Source organism: Equus asinus, chromosome 10 (assembly GCF_041296235.1).
Source record: "Equus asinus isolate D_3611 breed Donkey chromosome 10, EquAss-T2T_v2, whole genome shotgun sequence".
In the NCBI taxonomy this organism is placed as follows: Eukaryota; Metazoa; Chordata; class Mammalia; order Perissodactyla; family Equidae; genus Equus; species Equus asinus.
Window position 1 is genome coordinate 20,423,410 of NC_091799.1, and position 18,623 is coordinate 20,442,032.

The 18,623-nt window shown below is 55.1% G+C and overlaps 2 protein-coding genes across 7 annotated transcripts in view; one reads left to right on the forward strand and one right to left on the reverse strand.

Moving 5' to 3' along the window:
* OLFML2A (olfactomedin like 2A) overlaps nucleotides 1-12,603 on the reverse strand; it is a 29,120-nt gene extending 16,517 nt beyond the window's left edge. Inside the window, exons 1-2 of one of the 3 annotated variants that reach the window (XM_044778800.2) lie at nucleotides 12,370-12,603; nucleotides 4,004-4,267 (exon numbers count right to left, since the gene is read on the reverse strand). In XM_044778800.2, coding sequence (XP_044634735.1) covers nucleotides 4,004-4,267; nucleotides 12,370-12,474 — 369 coding nt within the window. In that variant the 5' untranslated portion in view covers nucleotides 12,475-12,603. Of the gene's footprint in view, nucleotides 1-4,003; nucleotides 4,268-12,165; nucleotides 12,285-12,369 lie in introns of those variants that run through there. The other 2 variants (XM_014840643.3, XM_044778799.2) reach the window with 2 other exon arrangements.
* A 4,891-nt stretch (nucleotides 12,604-17,494) lies between these two features.
* Nucleotides 17,495-18,623, forward strand: part of NR6A1 (nuclear receptor subfamily 6 group A member 1) — a 217,287-nt gene continuing 216,158 nt past the window's right edge. The window contains exon 1 of one of the 4 annotated variants that reach the window (XM_070518771.1): nucleotides 17,495-17,841. In XM_070518771.1, coding sequence (XP_070374872.1) covers nucleotides 17,742-17,841 — 100 coding nt within the window. In that variant the 5' untranslated portion in view covers nucleotides 17,495-17,741. The remainder of the gene's footprint in view (nucleotides 17,842-18,623) is intronic. The other 3 variants (XM_070518770.1, XM_044778804.2, XM_044778803.2) reach the window with 3 other exon arrangements.

The following is an 18,623-nucleotide window of genomic DNA, read 5'->3' on the forward strand; positions in this document are numbered from 1 at the left end:
AGGGGACTAAACGGGAACCTCCCAGCTTCATTCACTCTGCTGCCTTTATGGCCACCAAAACTGGCTTCCTGAAGCAAAGCTTTGATTGGGTCTCTCCCCTGCTTGATAACTCGACATGGCTCCCAGCTTCCCCTGTGTGGCTTCTCATCTCCCGAGTCTGGCATTCGAGCCCTCCATGATCTGCTCCTGCCGCCCCCTGCAGCCTCAGCAAACATGTGCTCTGGGCCAGGCACTAAGGACAGTGGTGAGCAAGACAGACACAAGCCTGCACCGTCTTTCGCAGGCTGTCAGGGAACACAGAGTCACACCCAGGCGGTAGAACCAGACCAGAGAACAGGCGGTAACACACAGAAGCCCAGAGCATTACTGATGGGGCCCTGACCTTGTCTGGGAGTGCATGTGGATTGGGAAAGTCTGCCAGGAGGAAGTTTTGTTTGAGCTGAGCTCTAAAGGAGGAGCACGAATTAGGCAAAGAGGGCAGGAGAGGGAACTTCCAGGCAAAGCGAACAGCTTGTGCAAAGAGCTGGTGAGAAGAAACGTGGTGTTCGAGCCACGTTACTCAAAGTGTGGTCTGCAGACCAGCGCCGGTCCAGAGTGCTCGTCACTAGTCTGTGATAAAATAATCACAAAAAGCGAGAGTAGGCTTTTATGAACTCTTAGAGCCATTTGACAGAGCAATTTTATATCTGTGGGCTCTAATAATACAACATAAGACTTGTATGTTGCGTGTCCGTTTTTGTTTCATTGTTCTAATCACTCATTTTTATAGTATTTTATAAAAGTATTGGTTCTTAAGATTTTTAAAAAACTGGTCTTTCACCACAGTTTGAGAAGCACCATGTTAGAGGACTTGACAAGCAGCTAGTGGGGCTGGAGCAGAGAGGGCAGGGAGGCACCCTGTGCCATACCCACTCCACTTATTCTCACCCAGAATGCCCTCATTTCTGCTCTGCCTGAGGGACTCCTACACATCCCTCAAATCCCAGCTCTAATGTTATCTCCTCCTCTGGGTTCCCACAGTCCCTGGGACATCCCTTGGCCCAGCACTGATCATGCTGCCATTTTGGGGGTCAGGAGCTGTGTCCCCACAAGACTAGGGATTCCTCAAGGGCGTGGCCATGTCTGGTTCATGTGCAGAAGGAAAAGGAGCAAAGAGGTGGGAGGCACACCCCGGTAGCCAACCTACCTAAGAAAGGTGACCTGGACTCCCCTCCCTCCTACGCAGAGACAAGCAGCTAAGGCCAGATCACAGCTGGAGTTCTGAGCTTGAAGGGAAGGGCTGGGATAGAGACAAGAGGTGGGAATAGGGTGGGTGTGCCCTGTGCTCCTCCCCCATTGGCTTCCCCTAACCTCCTCTCCTGGGGGGCTGACCTCAGAGAGCCTCCTGCTGAGGGAGGGGAGCCGAGCTGCATGGGAGAGGTCTCAGCTCTGTCTCATACTACCTCTGCTGCCCCCTCCTCTTGGGACTTTCTGGGTACCCCCTCAGTACCTGCTGCTGCTCCTAGGGTGTCACTAAGACTGAGCATCTTCTCTTCCTCCTCCAACCCCACCAGCTGGGTCAATCCTACCACCACTCCACTCCAGTCCTATAAGCCGAATGAAAACCCTCATGGCTGCTGTGCACCAAAAAGGCCTATGGGACAATGGGCTCCTGGCTGAGAGAACTGCCCGGTAAGCCCTTCAATGGGAAAAGGGACACAGGAGAGAATTCCTGGGTTCACATCTTAGTGGTGCCAAAGTCTTGCTGTGTGATCTTAGGCAAGTCACAATCCTCCTCTGGGCCTCAGATTCCCCCACAAGTAAAGCTAGGACCATAAGTTCCCTCTCCAAAGGGTTGTGGCAAGGATTAAATTAGCCAGCATTTATGAAAAGGTTTTGTGTATCCTCGTCAATTTTGCTTACAATCGAATTGTTGAGAAGTGGACTGCAGCAGAAGTTGGTTTGTCCCTGTAACTGAGGACTGGCCTACGGCCTCAGTACCTGGAGTCTGCAGGGCCCGAGTGAGGTCCCAGGGAGACAGTGTGGTCCAGGGACTGCCAAGTTGTCAAGAGGCCACTTGGTCTAAAATTCAACCCACCTCAACTTTGAGAGTTTTGGTATCCAGTCACTTGTTACAAAAATTTTACTCAAGTTAAAGAAAAATTTTTAGCTAAACGTTGGGAGAGAATTCTTCATGAGTCTTAGGCTTTTCTGCATGTCTTGCATTTAGAGGCACTGACTGTCCAGGCCATCTTGTATGGTGAACAGCCTCGGACAATAGAGATGGCATTTCCCTCTGGAGCAGGGAAGGCATGCTCGGTGCCCATCACAAAGAGCAGGCACACTTGGTGCCCATCATAAAGAGCGGGCATGCTCAGTGCCCATTATTATAAAGAGTGGGCATGCTCAGTGCCCATTATTATAAAGAGTGGGCATGCTCAGTGCCCATTATTATAAAGAGTGGGCATGCTCGGTGCCCATCATAAAGAGCGGGCATGCTCAGTGCCCATTATTATAAAGAGTGAGCATGCTCGGTGCCCATCATAAAGAGCGGGCATGCTCAGTGCCCATCCTTATAAAGAGTGGGCATCCTCGGTGTCCATTATAAAGAGCAGGCATGCTTGGTGTCCACTATAAGATTTGGATCCTCTGAGTTGGGGCTCCTCTCTTGAAGAATACCCCAGTGTGTGTGCAGGTGTCATCTGGCCCCACGGCATCACCCTGTGGGAACTGGAGCTGGGAGAATCAGCGCAAGGAAGAGCAGCTACTCTGGCTGCCGTGTGTACTAGAGTCGTTTGTCTCTGGCTTCTTGCGTCTTCCACCAGTGTCCATGAAACTGGCAGGCTAACCTGTTAGCTCACAAGCAGGGTAACATCTCAGTCGACTGCACAGTTCTTGACACCAGAAGGGCAAAAGAGACACTCAGTTTGGAAGAAATCGTAAAGGAAGAAGACTCTCTCCAAACACCAAATAATCTAGTCTTTTACAAAAAGGAAGACAGGAGGGTGAGGTGGTTCAGAACACACTTTTTGGCCACAGCAGGACCTGGGCTCAAATCCCAGTGCCAGCAGGCCCACCCAGCACTGAGCTGAGCACAGGATAAATCTCACAGAGGGGCCCGGCTGGCTGTGGGGCTGAGCTCTAGCCTGCGCACATCTATCGGAGCCACGGGTCCCAGCGGTGGGCCGTGGCATGGGGCTGTGTCCCCCAGAGGTGGTGCTCTTTCTAATCTGCCTATGGGGGGGGGTAGGCACAAAAGTCACATAAAAGTATGGTGCAGACTTGAGGCTACATATCAATGTGTGAGAGCCTGCGCCAGTTCCCTAACTTCTCCCAAATCCATTTTCTTGCCTATAAAATGAGGACCAAGATCCCATATTTCACAGAATTGTTTAAGAATTTAGAGAACTAATATGTAAAAAGAGCTTAGCACAACATCTGGCATGCAGGAGTTACTTGAATATCGGAAATATTATTTTTTCTTTCTTTATTGAGGAAGACTGGCCCTGAGCTAGCATCCGTGCCCATCTTCCTCTACGTTATATGTGGGATGCCTACCACAGCATGGCTTGGTGAGCGGTGCCACGTGCCACACCCAGGATCCGAACTAGCAAACCCGGCCAAAGAAGTGGAACATGCGCACTTAACTGCTGCGCCACCGGGCCAGACCCCGTAAATGTTATTATTACATTAAAAACAATAAAAGCCACAAAATTTAAAATACTGTATAGAGGTGCCGAGAGAGAAACTGGTTTGGGTACAATGCAGGACACTGGAATAGAGAAGGGGCTCTATTCAGGTAAACTAGCCAGAGAATGCTGCCTCTATCACTCACTGGCAGAACGATCTTGAGCAAGAAGTGGCTTCCCCCCAGGGAGCCTGTTTCCTCACCTGTGAAATGGGAGGATACCAGCGCCCGCCTTGGCCTGTGCGGACTTTTCACGGGAAGGACGGCCTGGCCCAGCCCATGGGAGATACCCACCCAGGGGGTGTTCCCCTCCGCATCTCACCCCAGCATGTCTACCTTGAGGAGCTCGGGTGCCTGCTTCTTGAGTTTCTCCATCTTCCACTCGTTCTCGCAGGGGTTGAGCGAGGAGGGCGGCGCGGTGCAGGAGCAGCGGCAGTCGGTGCCCGAGCTCACCGTCTCCACGGTGTAGAAGTCCTCCACCCGCGCCCGGCCGCTGCGCACGCGGCTGCACGCGTCCTTGCTCAGCGGCCGCATGATACACTTGCAGCGGCAGTCCGAGCCCTCCGAGGTCATCCGCACCTGGTCCATGTCGCCGAACACCTGCAAGAGCGGCTCCGGTGAGCCAGTGCTGGGGGGAGGGGAGAGGAGGCGAGCAGGCAAATTCCAGGAGCAGAATCCAGCCCCCCAGCCCTTGGAGGGTGGCGGTTAGAGGTGGCTGAGAAGCTAGCAGCCCTTACAAGGAAATAGAGGGCTTATAATAACAATAACAATTAAAATATTAATGGCTGCTGCGAAAAACAGTTTGGCTGTTCCTCAATAAATTAAACACAGAATTATCATAGGACCCGATAATTCTACTCTTAGGTATATACCCCAAAAAACTGAGAACAGGTATTCAAAAAAAAGACTTGTACATGAATGTTCACAGCAGCACGATTCACAATAGCCACAAGGTGGAAACAACTGAAATGTCCTTCAGCTGATGAATAGATGAACAAACTGTGGTACGTCCACACAGTGGAATATTAGTCAGCCATTAAAAGGAACGGAGTACTGACACAGGTTACAATGTAGATGAACCTTGAAAACGTTATGCTAAATGAAAGAAGCTGGTCACAAAAGGCCACATATTGTATGATTCCCTTTATATGAATGTCCAGAATAGGCAAATCCATAGACACAGAAAGCAGATTAGTGGCTGCCGGGATTTAGAGGGATGGGGAAATGGGGAGTGATGGCTTAATGGTCGCAGGGCTTCCTTTTGGACTGATGCAAACATTCTGGAACCAAGTAGCAGTGATGGTTCCACAACATTGTGAATGTACTAAATGCCACTGAACTGTACACTTTAAAATGGTTAAAATGCTAAATTTTATGTTATGTGTTTCACCATAATAGTAAAAAAATGAATGGAGACCTTTCACTGAGCATTGAGTACATCCCAGGTTTCATGCGCGCCTCACCCTTTAATAATACCTGCGTATGGGGGGTATTGTTACCTCCAAAGTCCTTACCATGGCCTTCAAGGCCTGTGTGAGCTAACACCCTCCCCTCAACCCCTCTTCTTGCCACCTTTTCCTCCCTTGGGCTCACTCCACTCTAGCCTCAGGACCGTTGCAGATGTGGTGCCCTGAAACCCTTATCCCCCTGATATTCCCTTGGCTCATTCCCTCACCTTGCTCACACATCACTTCCTCCAAGAAGCCTTCCCTGACCGCCCACCTCCCATTACTCTCTGTCCCCTTAGCTAGTGGTTTGTTTGTCTTTTTTGCACCTATTACCATCTGAAGTATTACAGCCACATCTGCTTCTTTTTTGTCTCCCTGACTCTCCTGGAGGCAGCATGAGAGGCAGGTCCTTTGTCCAGGTCCCTCCTGTATCCCCACAGCAGTGCCTGCCTGGCCTGTGCTAGGTGATGGATAAATGAGCCTACATTTTGCGGCCATGCTGGAGCACAGGGCTAGGAGCATGGCGTCCGGAGCCTGGGTTAGGAGCCATGAGATTGGGCAACTCAGCCTTTCTGTGCCTCTGTTTCCTCATTTGTAAAATGGGCTCGTGCCTTTTGGGGTGGTTGTGAGGATGTAATGAGTTAAAGAATAGGGCCCAGCACATAGTGTGTCTTAAGTGTGATAAAGAAAGAGAGGCTCACAGAGGTGAAGTCACATGTCCAAGATCACACAGCTTCAGCGTGGAAGATCCCGCTTTGGACCTGACTCCAGATTGAAATCACTGCTCTATGCTGCTTCTCCTACAGACCTGTTCCCCCACACCCTGTGTGACTTTAAACAGGTTATATAACCTCTCTGAGCCTTGTACCCTCGTACAATGGATGACTCTCCTGACCTGGCCTCCTCATGGTGAGGATAACATGACCTCTATTTAGTGGTTTCCCTCCCCTCCCCACTTTTCCTTCAGTCCCTCCCTGGGATACCACACACCTAGTGTCCAAGTGTGGTCACTGGTCACTGGAGGCAGCAGGACTTTGTGTCCACAGGAGTCAGCTCAGTGAGATCAGTGGCAGGTGCCAGTCTCAGTCACTGCCCCCAGCCCGCGTGCCCTGACACACTGGCTGGGCTCTGGGACCCCCAACCAGCCACTCCCCTAGTTGGCTCAGCCAGCCCACCCTGGGCTCCAGGCTCTTAGGACACAGCTATTCATGGCTCAATCAACAAACACCTCAGGCCTCATGGCTACTCAGCTCTCACTGAAGCCACCAGGACCCAAGTGAGTCCATGGCTCCCTTGGGCTTTCTGCCACGCCCAGAGCCTGTGTGTGTCCCCGGGCCCTCTGGGGAAGGGCTGTGGGCACTCCATTTCAGCTCTGAGCCATCAGACACCTGTTTGAGCCCCTGGCCTCTGCCAGACCCGGGGTGTTAGCTGGAGGGACAGAAGAAATAGATTGATACATTCTCCACCTTTTCAGCCATGAGAGAAGCTCACATAGCAAGCTCTGAGGGCACAAAGACAGCCATGAAGACTGCTCGGAGGAGGGCGCCCCTGGGGGCATCTTTAAGGAGGAGAAGGGCATTCCAGGGAGAGCAACTCAGACGTGGAAAGACAAGGAAGGGCCTGCACTTTGGGGGCCCGGAGGAGGGTCACTCTGGCTGGTGTTTGCAGGGAGCCTGGGGGGCAGCACGTAAGGCTGGGCGGGGGGGACAGCGCCCAGCCCGGGGAGGGCCCTTAAAACTGGCTGAGGATCTTGGCTTCCTCCTGAAAACACGGGAGAGTTCAGGAAGGGTTTTAAGCAGGGGAGGGCCAGGATCAGATCTGCACTGTGGGAAGCTCACGTGGACAGATGGTGGCTGCAGGAGGCCAGTCTGGGGCGCAGAGCCCAGGGAGGAGACATTTATTGAGAACTCACTGAGGGCTGGGGAAGTATAGCGCAGTGGTTAGGAACACGGCCCTGAGCCACCTAGAGTTGTGTGTGCTTGGGTAGATTACTTAACCTCTCTGTGCCTCAGTTTCCTCTTCCGTAAAATGAAGGTACTACGAGTGCCTACCTAACAAAAGACCATGTGAGGACTGAGAGATGGAACAACAGGAGTAGCTCAGTCCAGCACCAGGAGCACACACAGTAGTCTGTATATTGTGGCTGTTATTATTACTACCAATCGTCCTAAAAGGGGGCTGTTTCTCCATGTGAGTGCACTGTTAGATATTCCTAGCGGTGTCCCACAGATGAGGAGGCTGAGCCTGGAGCCATCGAATGACTTGTTCAAGGGGACTAGGGCCCAGGGTGGGTGGACTTGCAGTCCCCTGGGGGACGAGGAGGGTGGGGATGGGGCAGCCATGGGGGGAAGCTTTGTCCCGGGCCCTGTGGGCGAAGGGTCCTCCGGGGTGATTCTCTCCTGCAGTGAAGGCTGACAGCCGAGCTCAGGGTCCTGCAAACTCCTTAAATGGCCGCTAGTGCCTTAAGCCTACCTTTTTTCCTAGACTCTGGGCCCGCTTCCGTGCTCTGCTGGGCCCCCCAGCCACCGTCCCCCGACTTGCCCAGGGGGCTAGGAGCCCAGCGGGTGGATGTGGGTATGTTCCATGTGGCCATGCCAGAGAGGCCTCCTCCTCAGCCCCCACCCATAATCCCAACCCCCGCCCCCCAGCAGCGGCCTCCGCATCAGACCGCACCATTCCTTCCCTCCTCAGATGAGGTGCTATGTCCTAATGGGGGCAGCCAAGGCCCTGACACGGCCAGGGGTCGGAAGAGGGCCTCTGCTCCCAGCCTCTGCTGCCAGGAGCCCAGACTGGGCCCTACATCTGGTGATCACTTGGTCCCTTGGAGCTTGACCGGAGGCAGCAGAGCGCCATGGTGGGGCGCCAGCCCAGGCTCAAATCTCAGCTCACATCTCCTCCCTGTAGGGCCTTGACCCCTCTGAGCCTCAGTTTCCTCCTCTGTAGAATGGGGAGGATAACAGTCCTTTCCTCATAGGCGATTCCTGAGGCTGAAATGTCTCAATAAGTGCAAAGCACCTGGCGCCGAGCCTGGCACAGAATAACTACTAAGTGGTTCTCACTTTTAAAGTCGCTGCCAACAACCCTCTCTCACATTTGTACATCGTTTTCAACCTCTATTTGCTCTCACTACAACCCCATCTAGAGAGGAAAAATCTGAGCATCAGAGAAGACTAGCGGTTTGCCCAGGTCACACAGCACAGCCTGACTCCAAAATTTGGTTTACATGCTGTACCTCCCACAACTGCCTGTAGTCACCAGGCAAGGGATTCTCCACCAGCAGCTGAGCTGGGACAGAGAGGGGGCGCTGGGTTGGGCCACGTGACCTGGGGCTCCCGCTGGGCCTGCCCCAACCTGCCCTTGGCATGAGTGCTGGAGTTGCTGCCAAGCAGGAAAGTCCCTCCCTCGGCCCCCATCTCTCCCTGCTGCCTTGCTCAGCACAAGCTGCTGCCAAAGCCCCCAGAAGTGGGGGTGGTTTGTGCTTAAAAAGGTCCCTAAGTGTTTGCAAAGAAATCCCACAGTGCGATGTGAGACGGGGTACTTGAGATTTTTCTGAAGAGGCATGGATAAATCTGGCCAGAAAGGGGAAGAGGGGGGTTCAAGATGTGAAATGTTCTAGAAATAGGACACATTCAAGTTATGTCCCTTTGAGCTCGAGTCTTCCCTCTCCTCTCATGGCCAGCCCAGACTCACGGAGAGGCAGTTTCCCCGTCCTACTGCAGGCAAAGACCACCCCTGGAGCCCACTACCGGCTGGACACCGTCCCCTAGACGCCCACAGACATCCCAAACTGGACCCAGCATCTTCTCCCAAACTGGTGTCTGCTCACCCTCCTGCCCAACCTGGATCTCTGAGCCTCCTTCTTACTCTGGACAACCCATCAGTCGTGTTCTTCTGGTTCTTCACCCTAAATATCTCCCATGTCTATCCCTCGCTCTCTACTCCATGGCCACAGCCTGAGCTCAGGCCGTGTTAACTGCTACATGGACAATACAGCAGCCTCCTCTCTGCTGGATTAATCTTCCAAAAGCTCCTCTTTGATGATCTGTTACTCTCTTGCACCACAAACCTCTATGGCTCCCTATCACCTCCATGAGTTCTCCACTGAAGGATGTGCCTCAGAATTACCTGGGTGCACTTGGAAAATGCAGATGCCCTGGCCTTCCTCCACACCCCTCGACTCTGGCTCTCTCAGGCTCCCAGGGCCTCCAGATGCTCGCTAAAGGCTGAGAATGCTGGAACTCCAGGTTGCTCCCAACTCCTCAAGCACCCTCTCTAGGATATGTGAGCGGCCCCAACCTGACTCTTTTGACCCTCTGTATTCAAGTCTGTCCAATGGGGAGGGACCCTGAAGTCTCAGAGTGTAGGCAGCAGGGTAGTGTAAGACCCCAAATGCAAGTGCTGGGCATGGGCCTTGGCACACTGGGCGCTCCTCAGGGCTTTATCCCAGGTGCCCCATCCAAATGGGGCAGGACCTTTGGTGGCCTAGCCTGGCCCAGACTCTGTGCACAGGAGGAAGACTCCATCGCTGTGTAGCCCCTGCCTGCTCCCGAGCCTGTTTCCAGTTACACCACAGGCGGAAACTCCCCAAGCGGAGGAGCAGCAACACCTAAGCCCTGGGGACCCGCCTGGCCTGGAACATCCGATCCCGCCCGGGACACCACCGCCTGCTTGCTCCAGCCCCTCCTGCTCCCCTGGCCCAGCTCCCACAGGCCTGGGCCTTCCCTCTGTCCTCAGGAGCAAAGACCCGCTTCTCACCCCTGGATGCATGGAGGATGTGAGTCGCCAGCAGCCCTTTCCCAGATGGGGAAACTGAGGTAGAGGTGGGGAATTCTCAGCCACATTCCAAGGACACACAGCCAAAAGCAGGTTCCCAGAAGTCTCTGGTGCCATGTGGTTACCTGGCTGTCCATCCCAACCTCCACATCGGGCAGCCCCTCTGAAATGCCAGGGGAGCTGTGATCTCCTTCTCCCGCTCGCAAGCTGGACAAAGCACTTCCTTAGATGGAAACTCCAAATCCTGTTTCGGAGAGACCTGCTATAAACACTAACACACGCTGAGCGAGGAGCTGGCTGAGATCGCAGAATTCTGTGGTGAGTCCTGGGGCTGAGCCGCCCCTGGACCCCTGAAAAGATCGTGCAGGAGGGAGGCTGGACCTCCCAGGAGCAGGAAGCCCATGGAACACTTTAGGGCCCTAGATAGACTTTAGGTCCCAGGCCGGTCCTCCTAAGGCCTCCCCCGCTAGAAAATAGGCCAGGCTTGGAAAGGAAGGACTGTTATGGGGGAGGGAGAGGGTGATAATGAAAACAGCTCTCTCCACTGAGCCAGCAGGAGTCCGGCTGTGCTGAGGAATGCGGAGTAAATTCACCCATCACTTGATTTTTATTTTTCCCAGCTGACTGAAATGGTGTGGGGTGGGAGGTGTCTGGGGGAGGGCTGTGCTGACTCCCCCAGCTGCTTCATTCTCCAAACTCTAGGATGCTCCTCCTCACCCCACCAGCCCCGGCTTGCCCTGGAACAACTAAACACACACACCCCCCCCCCAACCTAGCAAGTGTTTGGCTGACTCACTACATAAACAGGGTGTTGGGTTCTCTTTGTCTTTGCTTTGTTTTGAATGTGAGCCCTCCCCCACCAGCCCTATAGCCCTCTGCATGGCTCAGAGGATGCCCAAGAACAAACATTGCTCCCAGCCAGAGAGATGAGAGGTGGCAAAGCGGAGATCAGGTTATCTGGGGTTTTCGCTTACCTGTTCCCCACCTGAGCCAGGTCAAGGAATCCTAGAAGGCTGTATATGGAAGGGAAGTTAGGGAGATATTGTTTTTCAGATGGGGAAATTTAAGCCCAGAGACAGGCAGTGACTGGCCCAAGGTCACACAGACGAAGAACAACAAAAGGCCAGAAGCTAGGTTTTTTGATTTGTAAGCCAGCTGCCTCTCTATACATCCTAGTTTCCCCATCTGTAAAATGGGAATGCTTCTCATTCTCTCAGGGTCTTCAGAGGACAGGAGGACATGGTCAGGACTGCAGCCCACTTATTTTCATAGCCTGAGCTGAATCTTCAGGCTGAGCGTGTGCCAGTGCCCCCTGCTCATATACTTACCATGTGGCTAGTGGCTTCTGCCTGTTACCTGCCTGTGGACAGGGGAGCCTCACCTTCTACTTGGGAAAGAGGCTGGAGAGACACCAAGAGAAGTCACTCCTTGGCTCTCATACTATGTGAGCAGGGCCCTACCTCCTTTCTGCCCCTCCCTCACCCCGAGACCCATCCTCCTCCTCACTGGGTCATTTCCAGAACACCCTCAAGGGGTCCCTGCTCTGACTAACGCTAAGTGCTTGCTCTCTCTCCATTCTGGATCTCACCCCCTTTTGCAGATCCCTGTGGTAAGACTTCATAATTGCAGTATCATTTATTGGGCACCTCCTAGGTGCCAGGCAAGGTGCTCAGCATTTTACAGGCATGATCTCACTAATCTAGAGATCCTGACTGCAGGGAGTGGGAACGATTATTACCCCATATTTACCAGGGAGGAAGTGGAGGCTCAGAGAAGTAAAGGCCCAGGGTCATCCAGCCAAGAGGCGAACATGGGATTTGAACCCAGGTCTGCTTGACACGGGGAGCAGATCCTTTGAGCCACCACTGAGAACAGCTCAGGTCACTTCTGGAGACACAGGGTCCTCTAGAAGGTGCATCATATCCCTGGCAGGAGCACCAGAGGCCAGGCAAGTGGCCAGCCTGGGGGTCCCCAGCACGGCCTGAAAGCCTTGGCCCAGGGCCTACTGAAAACCTGGGAGTCGCTGGGCAGCAGTTACCCAGGGGCCTGCCCCCACGTGGGTCAGCCTCCCATGGAAACTTGGAGCCACATCTCCAAGCTGCTCCTGCCCAGCGCGCCTGGGAATCCCTTTTCTAGGCTGGGGACTGCATCTCCTGTCTGCACCCACCACCCCCAAGCTCCCAGCGCCCCCTGGCTCTAGGTTTCAGGGCTGATCTCCCCACACTGGATTGGGTCCCAGCGCCCCTTCCTGAGGCTCTGGGTCCCAAGCAGCCCTACCATCTCCAGCGCTTCTTGCCCCACGCGCTCCTCTCCCGGGGTCCTGCCCCAGCGGCTTCGGTGCTAAGCCGAAGATCCGAGGTCTCCTCTCCTGGTTCTCGGCTCTCGGCCCCTGACACCCTCCTGGCCCGCACCCCCAGCCACAGCGCCCCCTCGTGCCCGGCTCCCCGCCGAGCTGCGCCCGGGCGGGAGGGCGGTGCGTACCTTACTGTCGGCGCGCACCGTGCCGGCGCGCAGCAGCAGCAGCGGCAGCAGGAGCAGGGCCAGGGGCCGGGGCCGGGGCCGGGGTGGGAGGGCGGCCGCGGCCATGGCGGGACGGGCACGGCGGGCACGGACAGCTGGCGCGGACGCTGGGAGGCAAGGGCCGCACTGCTAGCGAGGTGCCGCCGCCCGCTCCGCCCGCGCGGCGCGCCCCCCGCCGCTCCCCGCCCCGCGCCCCCTCCCGCGCCGCTGGGGGCGGAGCGAGGGTGGAGGGGGCACCCCGCCCCGCCCCGCCCGGCCCGCTCTCCGCGGGGCCTCGGAGTAGAGCCATCCGGCGGCTCTCCAAAGGGCATCCCAGCAAGGACACAAAAAAGGGTCTTGTTCGGAGCCCGCGGGAGCAGCGGGGGCGGTAAGAGGACCGAGGTCCCGTTCTGTGAGATGTGGGACCTCGGCGTGTCTCTTCACCACTTTGAGCCTCAGTTTCCTCGTCTGTAAACTGGGGCAAATAGTGCTTTCCTTTTGGAGCGGTCGTAAAGTTCAGATGAGTGATGTTTGTAGGGCAGGAGAACATTCGAGCTCTCCAAACACACCGACAGCGCCGGCTCCACCCTTTGCACGGCTCAGAGCCCTCTCTCCCGCGTATTCCATTGATTCCTCCCTCCAAGATCCCTCCTCAACCCCCAACTAAACTCCTGCAGCGCCTACCTTTTAAACACCCTCCCTTCTCCCCTCCTCAGGAGGGAGCGCCTTTTTGCTCTGCTTCCTACGCAGCAAAACTTTCCCAAGGAGCCTACTCTGGTCTCCCCTCCTCAGTTTCCCTGCCCATTCCCTCACTCCAGGGGTCTTCCGTCTCACCATGGAAATGCTTTGTTGGGGTCCGCGGGGAGCTCCTGTAACCGAACCCAAGGCGGCACCTCTCTACCCTCCCAGCTCTTGATCACGCCTCCTTCTCAAACCCTTTCCTCTCTTGATGTCTTTCGGATTTTCCCTGTATCTCACCCCGAGCTCCTTCTGCACACCTCTGTGCACCCCCCCGGGGGGGGGGTGGACCCTCTTCTCTTCTCTCTCCACACTGTCTCTGTAGGTCACCCGGCCCTTGAGTGCAAGACAGCTCCACATGTGTCTATTAATCTGGCCTTGAAAACTTCAACTGCTCAAAAAGGAATGCTTATTCGTGCCCCAAATGTCGCTACCCTCCACTCCTACCCCATCCCTACTCTCAAGCACTTTCCTTCATGTGCTCACCCTCCCCTCATTTTCTTCAAAGAATTTATCACTCTATGAAAACTGTCTTTCGAATGGGTGCGTGTGTTCCCCCGTCGTTCATGCCTTCCCTTGTGGGAGAGAAATACAGCCACCAGCGCACATACTTTGTCCATCAGCAGCTGGCTCACAGGTCGCAAAGTGTGGTCTCAAAGTGTGCCGCCCTGAGGGACCAGCAGCCTCAGCAAAGCCTGGGAACTTGTTAGAAATGCAAATTCTCAGTCCACAACCCAGACCTAAGGAAACAGAAACTCTCAGGGTGGGACCCAGCAATCTGCGTTTTAACAAGCCCTCCAGGGGATTTAAGGTTTGAGAACCACTGGTCTGGCACAAGGTCTGGGGCTCCATAACTGAGCTGAATGAAAGAATCACGTGGAGTAATTGTTCAGTGCAAATTAGCTTCTTTCATAACTGGAGACCTCCTGGAGAGGCATCAAAACCAGGGCTAGGTTAGTGTAAAAAACAAATGTGGTGTGTGTTCTTATGTGCATGGACTGTCTGTGGATGGACACACAATAAATCCGTATGGTGGTTATTGCTAAGTAGGGAAACCAGCTGCTGGCAATCAAGAGTAAGGAGAAAGGCTGACTTTTCATTGAATACTCTTCTGCATCCTGGGAATTGTGTGATGTGTGTCCTATCCATTCAAATAATAAACAAAACATACTTAAAACAAACAGAACCTGGTGGGGGCTGCGTTTCCCAGCCCTTTCTCCCCTTGCAGCCTAGCTCTGACTCTGGCTAGGCCCTGGAAGAGCAAGGCTGCCGTCACCAGAGAACTCTGCCCCCTACTGGCTGCTCCCCCACATGTCCCCATAATTTCTGGCTTCTTCCTTTTCACCCTTCTCTCCTGCCCTCTCTCTCCCTCAGGGGCTCCAGTCACAATGGATTCTCTCGGTTCCAACTTGGCCTCAGGACGTTTGCACATACTGTTCCTTCTATCTGAAACTCTCTCTTTTCACCGAATCTGACTCCTACTCATCCTTCCCATCTTATTTCAATGCTTCTTATTCCAGGAAGCTTCCCTTGATCACCAACCCCAAGAAAATGAGCCCTGTCACACGCTCTCATAGCCCCAGGAACTTAGACGCTTAGAAGAACTAAGTGTCTTCTCAGTTGCAGCACTGCTGTGCAGTTGGGGGTCTGTGTGATTATTTGATTTGATTAGTGTCTGTCCCCCCTGCCACAGGGCAAAGCTCCCGCGATGGGGCTCACACCTGCCTTATTCTTAGCTGTATCCCTGTCTCGTCCTGTTTCTCTGTCTGTATGCCCCTGGCCTCAGGACCGCTGCCGCACAGATCCCTCCTTATCCTTATATAGCACTCCTTTCTTCTGTCATGAGTCCTGCTAGTGGTGGGAGTCTTTTTCATCTGTCTTTCTGTTTCCTCATTTGTAAGGAGAAAGGTATTGACTTCTCAGGATTGTTCGGGGACACTGGAGGGAAAGGACCCCTAGGACGTACTGGACACATAGTGGCTGTCTACCTCACAGGACCCTATACACTTAGGACAGTGGCTGGGGTCTCAGTACATAGCTGTTTTCCTCACTTTTCTCAGTTTTGTGGTGGTTGACCCTTCCCAAGAAGAGAGGTTACTGGGAATTAGGACCCCTCTTTAAATAATCTTAGTAACAGGTCCCATGTATCAGCCCAGACCTTATAGTAAATGCTTTACATGCATCCTCTTATTTAATTCTCATAACAATCCTGGGAGGGAACAACTATCATTATCCCTCTTTCCTCAGAAACCAGGACTTTGAGGCTCAGAGGGAACATGCCCAAGGTCACAGTTATTAAGTAGAAAAGTCCAATCTGTTTCATTCATTCCTTCACTCACTCAGCAGTTATTTATTGAGTGTCTGCTCTGTCCAGGCCCTGTGCTCAGCTGTTGGGGTCATAATGATGAGAGTGAGAATAAAGGGATTTGACTAGTCAGGGAGATCTAGGAAGGCTTTTGGGAGGAAGTAACAACAGAGCTGGTCTGAAGGATGAGGAGGAGTTGTTTCCAATGGGTAAGCATTTAGCTAAACTCTTCTGCCATCTTTGAGGGTCAGCTTAGAATCTCTGTCCTCTACTGAAGCCCCAGGACTGGAGGAGGTTTCTGCAATGCCATTTCCCCTGATTGATCTCCGAGGAAGGGGAACTCACTGCCTCAGAGGCTTGTGATAGAAGGAGAAGTTCTGGCCCCAGGAAGGCCACATGGTGCTGACATATTTTAGAACCCACGGTGGACGGTTATGGCTCACACACACTAAGGGCTCTCCTCCCGCTCTGGGGCTGGGGAATGGTAGTAGGGAAGCAATCACAGAGAGCTCAACAGAGCTGTAAGGGAATACAGAGGGGATCGAGATATCCCCTGGTGGGAGGTATTAAGGACAGTGTCCCTGAGGAGATATTTGAACAGGATCTTGAAAGATGAATAGGAGTTTAGTAGTGGGGTGGGTGAAGCCAGCAGCATTCCGGCTTGAAGGAGCCAAGTGTTCTGGTTCGGGTGTCTGACTGACTAGGTTTCGAATCCCTATCACTGCTGGGTGACGTCATCAGTGTATGATAGGGACAATACTGGAGCTACTTCATAGAGCAAGTATGAGGTTTAGACAACATAGCGTTAATGCAAATCTGTTAGAACAGTGGCCGGCACAGATTCAGGATGCAGTACAGGTTAAGCAGTGTTGGTAAGGAAGCCCCAAGCGCAGGGAAGGGTTGCAAAACCTCCTGCCTAGCAGGTGAGGGAAGGAATGTGATGAGAAATGTGGGTAGGGGTCAGATCAGGCAGGGATGCGGACGCCACGATGAGGACTTAAAAAAAGTAAGCGAAAGAACGACATAGGTGAGCCAGAGGATTGGTGGGGCAGGGTAGGGGGGGAATGGGCACAGCGAGGAAGCCGCGGCTTAAGACAGCAGAGTAGACGCGGGCAAAGCACCAATGTTCTTTTCTTTGTCTTCAAGCTGGCCACGTAGGGCTTAGTTACACCTTGGGCAGCAGTCGCGTTGGGTCCTTCCCGAGAGGGTCGCGGAAGGCAGATGCCCCGGCAGGACTAGAGGCTGGTGGCCGCGCGCCACCTGGTGGCCGCAGGAGGTGGGCTCAGCCCAGAGCAGCCAAAACTTTGCAAAATCCGGGATTTTGCTCTGGGAAACTGAGGCAGGGAGCGGGGGTGGGGTGGGGTGGGGTTTGGGGTTTTCCAATTGGACCCCGTCTGTATTCCAACACCATTTTACGATAGGAAAACTGAGGAGAAGGGAAGGCGAATAAGGCTGGGTAAAGAGCCTCTCAAATGGATGACTTCAAGACCCCAGGAGCCAAGATCTGAGAGTTTCTTTAATGGCATCAATGGCCTGGCAGGGGGAAAATGAAAGAGGAGGAAGAGAAACTTTAGTCTTTCCCGCCCACCCGGAGGTAAAAGGCTTTAAAGAGTACCCCGGAAAGCAGAGTTTTATAGATTCCATTTGCATACGAACGCAGTCACCTCGGGTTAAACTCCGGTCCTTTAATCTCAGGTCCAATTTGTCCCGAAGCCGCGGAGGAAGGGTCCTGTGAATACCTCCAAGCTCCGCCCCCTCCGAGCCCCGCAAACAGGGCTGGGCTTCATTGCACGTGCTCACTCGGCTCCTTCGCGACCTGCCTCCTTGGGAAGACTCATTGTTGGGGCGGGGGGATACGAGGAGTCTTAGCGAACACTGGCCAGGGATAAGTCAAAATAAAGAGAGGCTCCTGAAGTAATGTTTATTAAAGGCTTATCAGAAATTTTTTCAGGGTTCGTGATTTTGACAGGACTCGGCTTTCCCTTCTTCAATGTTGCTTATCCCTCCTCCCACCCCTTCAGTTGGTGGAGTCTCGTGTGTCCGGCCTCGCCGGGCGGACTCCAATTCCCAGTGTGCCCCGCGGGGCCGTGCGTGGCAGCGGCGCGTGACGTCCGGGGAGGGAGCTGGCCAGTGCTGAGGGGGCGCGGCGCGGAGGGGCGCGGAGCCGGGCGGCTCGGGGCCCAGAGAGCGCCGCGGCCGGGAGCCCCCTGGCCCCTGACAGCCCCCTCCCCCCGGCGGACGACGAGGACGACGACGACGGCGCCGGTCATGGCGGAGCAGCGAACCCAGCGCGGGCCCTGAGCACCACCGCATGGAGCGGGACGAACGGCCGCCTAGCGGAGGGGGAGGCGGCGGGGGCTCGGCGGGGTTCCTGGAGCCGCCCGCCGCGCTCCCTCCGCCGCCGCGCAACGGTGGGTGAGGGGCGCGCGGAGTCCGGGCCCAGCAGAACCTGCCCCCTGTCCGCTAACCCCGGGGTCGCCCTCCTCGCCGCCGACTCTTGCTCTGGGCAGCGTCCCCTCAGCGTGGACCTCCACCCCGGTTCCCCTCTGCGCAGACCCTTCCTCTCCTCCCTCGTCTTAGCCCGTGTGGACCCTCCTCCTCCTTCCCCGTTCCCTTCTGCGCGGATCCTCCCCCTGCCCGGTTCCCTCAACCCCGAGCTTCATTCCCCCTCCCCCCTGTCCCCTAGCACAGGCTTCCCCTCCCCCCGTCCCCTCTGCGCGAATCCTCCCCCCTCCCCCAGGTCCCCTCGGCGCGGACCCCTCTCCCCCTCCCCCGGTCCTCTCCGCGCGGACCGTCCCCACACCCCCGGCCTCTCACCTCGCGTCCCGACAGTGGGGGCCTCCCCTCCCTCTCTGGTCCCCTCTGCTCAGAGCCACCCCTCCTTCCCCCTGGGGTCCCCTCTGCGGGAGGCCTCTCCCCTGAAGGGTCCTTCGGCGCCGAGCCCTCCCCTCCCCCAGCGCCCTCCACGCGGGTTCCTCCGCCCTCCGCGGACCCGCGCTCGGCGCCCAGCCGACGCCACACCCTCGTCCCCTGGGGTTCCTCTGCCCCGCACCTTTCTGGAGCCGCTTTCCTTCTCTGCGGCCCCGCGCTTCCCGGGCTACCCCTGCGCTTGTGCGACCTTCCCTCGGCGCCCACCCCCGGGTCCCTAGCCACCCGCGCGGCGATTCCTAGTCGGACCTCCCGGTGCCTGCTC